Consider the following 8266-nt stretch of genomic DNA (forward strand, 5'->3'; position numbering starts at 1 on the left):
CTCGGCACCACACCACACTCATGTTATGGTCTAGTTGCTCAAGTCTGTTAGTGTCATGATGCATATGCAGAAGCTTGTCTTCCACCTTTTCAAACTCAGAATAGGTCACACATTAGCCATCTATTTGAGTCAATCTCCTATCAATTTTCCATACGAGATTATTCTTTTATTGCACTAGCATTTATTACAAGTATTGAAATTTATTTAGTTTATGGTTGGGTCAAGCCCAATTAAATAAAAAAATAACTAACTCATTATTATTGGCATGAACAACGTAAAACTAATTATGCATCTCATTGCAACGTACGAGCATGCTTGCTACTCTCTTCGTCCTAAATTATAAGTCAATCTAACTTTCTTGGAGAGCCAAAGTTCCTCAAGTTTGACCAATTTATATAATAAAATAATAGCATTTATGATACCAACTAAGTATCATTAGATTCTCCATTCTTCATTAATTATATTTTCATAGTATAAACCTATTATATATATATATATATATATATATATATATATATATATATATATATAATTTTCTCTAAAACTTTGGTCAAACTTGAGATGCTTTAACCCTCCAAAAGAATTGGAATGACTTATAATTTAAGACGGAGCGAGTAGTTAATTATAATGCACTATAGTCCATCGTTGACTGTGTATACTGTGAGATTATTCTTGAGTCAACCCAGTAGCTAGTTGAATAACAAATAGACACACAACAGCAAAACCTCGTTGTCAAAACTCAAAACCACCAAATATGCAACCAGTATTCTCAAATTAAACCCCACGATATATCTTGTAATGGTATAGTACGTTTACATCACCAGTACATGTACGGTATGCTGCCTAGATCCTGACAATGATACCAACTGGCCGTCTCAATCTCCGTGCTGCTCTGACGCATGTCAGAGTGGTCGCCGCCGGTCGTGCCCATGGACGACCGGAACATCTCGTCGAGCTCTGTCGTCGCCGCAGGTTCACACGAGCCGCTGCTGGTTTCTGCAGGCTGCTGGCTCACGACGACGTCGTTCGTGCGTCCGGTGACCATGCCGTCGTCCGTGACGCTGCCGCCTCCGCCGGCACCAATAATGCGCGTGTCATCAACGCCGACGCCAGTACCGCATCGCAGCAGTCCGGTGGTCCAAGGCGGCGGCACTGGTACCGCGCTAACGTCGGCGTCGCGCAGTCGCCGTGGCGGCATGCCGGCGAAGAGGAGTTGGAAGCGCTTCTTGAGGCGCGTGTTCCAGTAGTTCTTGACGCCGTTGTCGGTCCTCCCGGGGAGGTGCGCGGCGATGAGGGACCACCTGCTGCCAACGGCGGCGTAGAGCGCGCAGATGACGCGGTCCTCCTCGGGCGAGAAGCCGCCGTGCCGGACGCCCGGGCGGAGGTAGTTGAGCCACCGCAGGCGGCAGCTCTTGCCGCACCGGCGCAGCCCGGCCTTCCGCGGCAGCGCCATCCACCCCCCGGCGGTGCTGCCGCCGTGCCGCTCGATGTAGGACCGCAGCCGCGCGTCCTCCTCCTCCGTCCACGGCCCGCGCTTCACCGCCGCCTTGTCGCAGCACGGCGATCGCCCCATTTTTGTTCCTGCACCTGCAGTTAGTCAGTACAGAACTGAATGGGACTTGCAAGGGTGGGGATGTATATATATAATAAAAACCACTATAAGTGATGTTCATCAGGGAATACCTGCGGATGGAGTTGGACTGAACCATCGCTTTCGTGTGTGTGTATACCGACTACTTCGGCCTTTATTTGTGAACTAATATCGCCATCATGCAACGTGTGGAAATGCAAAACATTGTGTGCGAGCTTATCACGGCCGGTACCATACTCGATACACCAATACAACATTGTTGTCTTGAGGTCCTGCTATATTTCAGGTGCCTGAAATATCAGCCATCAGATGAGCAGACACACATTTGAAGATGCACAAATCTTGAAGCGATGTGGATGAACAACATCGCTTGAACAAAGAACAAATTTCAGGCAACTGATGGATAGGAAAAATGAATCTCTAAACGTCTAATTGGATCTAACTGGACAACTACAATTACCATATATAATCGCAGTATTATGTTATGAACGAGATTTGCCTGATTATGTTATATGACGAAAGAATTGCCTTTTAGACCGCTGGTGAGAGAGATGTTGCATAATATATATAAGATAGCATAAGGATGAAAATGTTATGGTAGAAGCGGCAACCACAAATTACAACGAAGCAATCACACAAGAAAGTAAGTTAAAGCACAAGTAAAGTTAAATAATACTCCATTCGTTTCAAATTATAAGACGTTCTTGTTTTTCTAGAATATACTGCAATTGCCTTGAAGGGTTTTGTATATATATACTTTCAGGGACCAGAAGGCAGTACGCCATTGCACACGGATTTGAGTGCGGTCATTGTTCCTTGTGGTCGTGGACGGAAGGGTCTTGTCTCTTGTTTGGTCAACACACCGTGTGGCATTCTACTGTTCATGACTCGAACAAAAGAAAAAAAAGACTGATCATATTTATGCCTTTCAGATTTGGACCAATAATCAAGCTCTGATGCATCATTTCACGGCGACTTTTCGCGATATATATGCAACTTGAGGGTATATTATTTTTCCACCCATTTTTAGGCCAAATATTACAGATATATGCAACTTGAGTTGAACCCACCTACCATTCTGTGGTGTCGAAGACTTTATAGCACAGTCATCTGTATATTTGCTTGAAGAAGAATAATCAACCAACAACTGACTTGTGCATATATATATAATATATAGAGAGAGTAGCTAAGTGTAGCTAGGTAGGTACATATATGGTCAATCGTCGTATAATAAGCCGTACAAATTTCTACGGACACTATAAGTCACAAACTTCTAATTGGAAGGAACTGACCAAGTGTTTAGCTTAGACCAGTCTCTTTATAGATAACAGCTTGTTATTTTGGATTGAAAGAGACTTGTCATCATCGTACTACTTCCGACCACATCACTTCGCCGCCGGCATTAGACTCGCCAGCATATCCAATGCCAGTGCACAAGAAAACACCCCTGTTGGCTGTTGGCCTGTTCCAAGGGATTCTGTTTCCACATGGTCATGCATGTTTCCCCAATTGCCTCCATCGAGAGAGATCAAATGGTGAAAAATAGAAGGTACTAACAGGAAAATGTTAGAAGATATGATAGGTAGAACAGTCCAAAAGATGTGGAACCAATACCTATGTTTTTTCGTTGTCAAATAAAAAGTAACTAGGTAATTCTAGTCTATCGTATCTGTTCACATCTCCGCGGCATCGCAAAAAGCCATCATTGCAGAGCTCATCATTGAGCGCCATTGAATCCGTAGCAACGCATGGAAGAATCCTCAATTATTGAATCCATATGAGCACACACATGTGCCAATATGAATGCCTGTTTGGTTGGTATCGTAGTCTGTCACACTTAATTAACCTTTGGCAAACCGTGGCTGGCACATAAAGTATGGCGAGCAAAATCAAACAGGATCTCCTAGTGCAGTAAAGATCGGCGTACCAACTGTGCAAGGCACATGGAAATGGTGAGGCAATTGGTCGAGAAGTGCTCTTCTTAAATGCTTAAAGCCGCATGATTATTAACCGCTAAGATAATCCCACCTCACTAGAAGTTGCAGATTTTGGTTGTAGAAGCCACAATTGTGGCAAAGTTTGTAAAAAAAAATGAGTCTATGGAATGTAGGACGGGTGCTAATAAGAAAGTTGACGCATCATAGTTGTGGCAGTGAATCAAACAGTTGCACAGGAAAAACTGTGGCATGACTAATCCATGGCGTGCTAAATTATGGTTACGAACTAAACAGGGCCCAACCTGCGTGTTGTGGCAGTAACTTTTTTACTGGACTAATCTTAATTATGAATGGCCTCTGATTTGTTGTATGAGTTTTTTCTTGGATTGAACGAAGCATTGGCATGACCTACAAAAACCATATTATATATGCAACGCTGCATGACGATAGACCCTAGCTAATGTGTTGAAAACAAGTTTAACTATTCATCAAGTTGAAAGTTCACTTACGCAAGCACAGTTGCCGCCGCCTGTGTCTTGGACCGATTGAACAGGAAGAGAATTGTTAGGCTCCCTATACTATACGGCAAGCCTGATCTGAAGCAGGCAGCAGCTTCCTGAGCTAAACAAGTTTGGTACTCTATATCTATGAAGTTATGAAATACTGCCTCCGTCCCGAAAAGAATGTAACTATGAGATACGTGCCACGAAAAGTAGTTCATATTTAGTCAAGTTTTTAGTGAATAATATTCACAGTTATGTCTTTAAATTAATTTATTATAAAAATACATTTCGTAATTAATCTAATAATATTTATTTAGTATCATAAACATGGATACTTTTTTTATCTATAATTCGTTAAATTTAAGGTACTAAAACATGACACTGTGCTAGAATTGTATTTTTTTTGGGACGGAGGTAGTACTACTGAATACGACAGAGAAACCAGATGTTGTCGTACCTGGTTAATGCAGTAGTTTATTTATTTTCATTTTTTTAGGGGAAGTAGTTTATTTATTTTCACTTTTCAGGATGCTGGAAATTAACATGGGCCATTTTGATATACTGCTACATTTGAGGCCCAATAATCCAAGGCAGCATCGAGGCCGAGAAGACGTTTGGGCCCAGCCGAGCAAGGACACCCACCTTACCGTGTCTGTTCCGGCGCGCGGTTGACGGCATGGGTCGCGTGGCCGTCGAAGAAAAGCAGCACTCGTCGGTCCCCTCCGCGCGCAACACCTGTCCGGCTGTCCCTGCCATGCATGCCAAGAATAGCAGCGATGCCCTGCTACAAAGAGCATCTGGAGCAGAGGCGAATGCATATCTGCCGGCAAGATGCGACGCCACGCCACGACGATGATAGCCGCCGTGCTCTGCCTGCTCCTCTTCTCCGGCCGCCTCGCCGCGGCGGAGAAGTCCTTCGGCGGAGGCGGCGGTGGAGGTTACGGCGGGTTGGAGGCCGGTGGTGGCCAGCAGCCGCAGGCGGAGGCCACGGCCACGCCGCAGCCGGAGGTGGGTGGAGGCGCAGGTGGCTACTCCACCCCGAGCGAGGCGACGCCATCCACGCCTGCCGCTGAGGATACGACGACGACTCCGGCGGCGGATTCGTCAGGCGGCGAAGCATCCGCGGGTGGAGGCGGCTACTCCACCCCGAGCGAGGCGGCGCCATTGTTGGCTCTGCCCAGGAACACTCACACAAACGCAAAGAACAAGAAGCTCGGCGACGAACGCCCCGGCCGACGGACGGCCTGTATATTGGCTTTCTTATTCACTGGACTTGGCAAATGAACACAAAGAAGTACAGGGGCTACGAATAGGCCACGGACTGGCAAGGAGCTAACCTCCACGTCCGGCCATCATGCCATGATCCGCATGACTTGCTCAGTGGCGTCTGAGAGCCACTCGCTCATCCAAGCATCACGGCTTCTCCATGCAAACCGGCAACACACGCACACCACTCACTCTTGCATGTCATCATGCAACGAACTAGTCTCCTAACAAACTATGACTTGATCCTGGACACTAACTCGCACCGCAGCTAGCCTGCATGGCACGAACCTGGACATACCAAATTAACATGACACCACCACGGCGCAGCACACTAACGCACACACCATGGCACTGTCGTGGTTTATTCTAACAATCACCCCCTAAACCACAACACCCCCTACGCCCAGCCTACATGAGCGTCTGCTCGTTGTCGACATCAGCGAGGAGAGCTGTTTCCTTCTTTTTCCCACGGCAGTCCTTGCCCATGTGGCCGCGCTCGCCGCACTCATAGCATCGCCCACGGAAGCGGCTCCCGCCACGCCCGCTTCCTGAGCTCATGGTGCTGCGAGCGTCGTCGTCGTCGTCGTCGCGGCCACCGCCACGGCCGTTCTGCGCATCTCCCGCACGTGCACGATTCTTGTTGCGTCGCTGACGACGACGTGCCTCCCACTGCTCCTCCGTGAGCAGCAGCTGCCCGGTGCGCTCGCCTCCAAGCTCGCCGCCGCCACAACGCTCCTCGGCCACGCGCAGCCTGCCGACGAGCTCCTCGAGCGACATCTTCTTGAAGTCGGCGAACATCTCGATGGAGCATGCAACTTGGTTGAACCTCGACGGCACAACCCGCAGCATCTTCTTGACGACGCGCTCGTCCTCCATGTCCTCGCCCAACTCGCGCAGCTCCGCGGCAATGGAGCCGATCCTCACGGCGAAGTCGTCGATCGCCTCGCCGTCCTTGAACGCCGCGTTCTCGAACTGCTTGAGGAGGTGCTGCGCCTTGGCTTCCTGCACACGCGTGTCTCCCACACGCAGCGACTTGATCGCCTCCCAAGCCTCCTTGACCGTCTTCTTCGCGACGAGCCCAGACTTCATCTCCGGCGGCACACCGCGGAGAATGACAGCCAGTGCCCGTCGATCCTTGCCGCGCTCGGCGTTGCCGCCCTCCACGGCATCCCAGAGCTCCATGCCCTCCAGGTTGCACTGCACTTCAAGTGCCCACTCGCGGTAGTTCGTCTTCGTCAGCTTCGGGATCTCGACGCCACCAAAACCGCGCTCCACCACAACCGTACGCGGCGAGCTGGCTTCACCCTTCTCATCACCACCGGCCATCGCCGTTGCCGTCGGCCGTCTGCGTGGGATCACACGCTTCTTCTTCGGCGGTTGTCGTGGTGGACTGATGGAACCTCCGTAGTACATACGCCGGCTCCGATACCAAGTGTTGGCTCTGCCCAGGAACACTCACACAAACGCAAAGAACAAGAAGCTCGGCGACGAACGCCCCGGCCGACGGACGGCCTGTATGTTGGCTTTCTTATTCACTGGACTTGGTAAATGAACACAAAGAAGTACAGGGGCTACAAATAGGCCACGGACTGGCAAGGAGCTAACCTCCACGTCCGGCCATCATGCCATGATCCGCATGACTTGCTCAGCGACGTCTGAGAGCCACTCGCTCATCCAAGCATCACGGCTTCTCCATGCAAACCGGCAACACACGCATACCACTCACTCTTGCATGTCATCATGCAACGAACTAGTCTCCTAACAAACTATGACTTGATCCTGGACACTAACTCGCACCGCAGCTAGCCTGCATGGCACGAACCTGGATATACCAAATTAACATGACACCACCACGGCGCAGCACACTAACGCACACACCATGGCACTGTCGTGGTTTATTCTAACAGCCATCCACGCCTGCCGCTGAGGAGACGACCCCGGCGGCTTCGTCGGGCGGCGGGGGTGGTTACGGTGCACCCGCCGGCAAGGCTGGCGGCGGGCTGGACCCCGACGGCGATCAACGAGATCGTGGACGAGCACAACTTGTTCCGCGCCAAGGAGAACGCAGGTTTGCCGCCGCTGGTGTGGAACGCGACGCTGGCCAAGTTCTCGCAGCAGTATGCGGAGACGCTCAAGGGCAACTGCCAGCAGATCCACTCGTCGTCGCCGTACGGGGAGAACCTCATGGAGGGCACCCCGGGGCTCACCTGGAAGATCACCGTCGACGGCTGGAGCGAAGAGAAGAAGAACTACCACTACGACAACGACGCCTGCGACCCGGGGAAGATGTGCGGGCACTACAAGGCCGTCGTCTGGAAGACCACCACCAGCGTCGGCTGCGGGCGCATCAAGTGCAACAGCGGCGACACCATCATCATGTGCAGCTACTGGCCGCCGGGGAACTACGACGGCGTCAAGCCATACTAATCTATTCTAGTACTCCATTACTAGCTGCACGCATATCCATTCTCCATGCATGCATGCAGCATTAATCTGCTTTTGTTTTGACTAATAATTTTCACCAAGCTCCCATAAATATATTGGTCTCTCTCGTCTCACTTGCGCCTCATCTGCCTATAGTATTTTTTTTCTATAGTACAATTGCTCATTCATTTCTAAAGTTTCTTGTTTGCTATGATTTACCTGAGTTCAACCTGAAAATGAGGTGTCTGTCAGTCTGTGGCATCACCACCATCTTACCACTCTGTACTCGCCACCATCTTCCTGCACACCAAGGATGGCATTGGCTTTCATTAGTCGGTGGCCTTAGTCAGTTATTGACCTTCAACAGTTAGTGATCTTCATCGGTCAGTTGACTTTATCAATAATTGGCTATCATCAGTCGGCAGCCTTTGTCGCTTATTGGCTTTCGTCAGTCATGGTCTTCATCAGTCAGAGGACTTCAACTATGATTGGTTTTCATCAGTCATTGGCCTTCGTCAGTCAGCGACCTTTGTCAGTCAGCAGCC

The 8266-nt window shown here is 49.5% G+C and overlaps 1 protein-coding gene and 1 pseudogene across 3 annotated transcripts; one reads left to right on the forward strand and one right to left on the reverse strand.

The window, feature by feature from the left end:
* Positions 1-817: 817 nt before the first annotated feature.
* On the reverse strand, positions 818-4794 carry LOC136502560 (transcription factor RAX2-like). 3 transcript variants are annotated; one of them, XM_066497820.1, is made up of 3 exons: positions 4674-4794; positions 1684-1881; positions 818-1587 (listed from the first exon to the last, which is right to left on the reverse strand). In XM_066497820.1, exon 3 carries the CDS (start codon positions 1571-1573, stop codon positions 818-820), a length of 756 nt encoding a protein of 251 aa, XP_066353917.1. In that variant the 5' UTR covers positions 1574-1587; positions 1684-1881; positions 4674-4794. The 3 variants fall into 3 exon arrangements, with proteins under 3 accessions (XP_066353917.1, XP_066353918.1, XP_066353916.1); XM_066497821.1 differs by having other exon boundaries at positions 818-1581; positions 4679-4774; XM_066497819.1 differs by having other exon boundaries at positions 4679-4774.
* Positions 2539-8266, forward strand: LOC136502561 (STS14 protein-like; annotated as a pseudogene).

Source organism: Miscanthus floridulus, chromosome 14 (assembly GCF_019320115.1).
Source record: "Miscanthus floridulus cultivar M001 chromosome 14, ASM1932011v1, whole genome shotgun sequence".
In the NCBI taxonomy this organism is placed as follows: Eukaryota; Viridiplantae; Streptophyta; class Magnoliopsida; order Poales; family Poaceae; genus Miscanthus; species Miscanthus floridulus.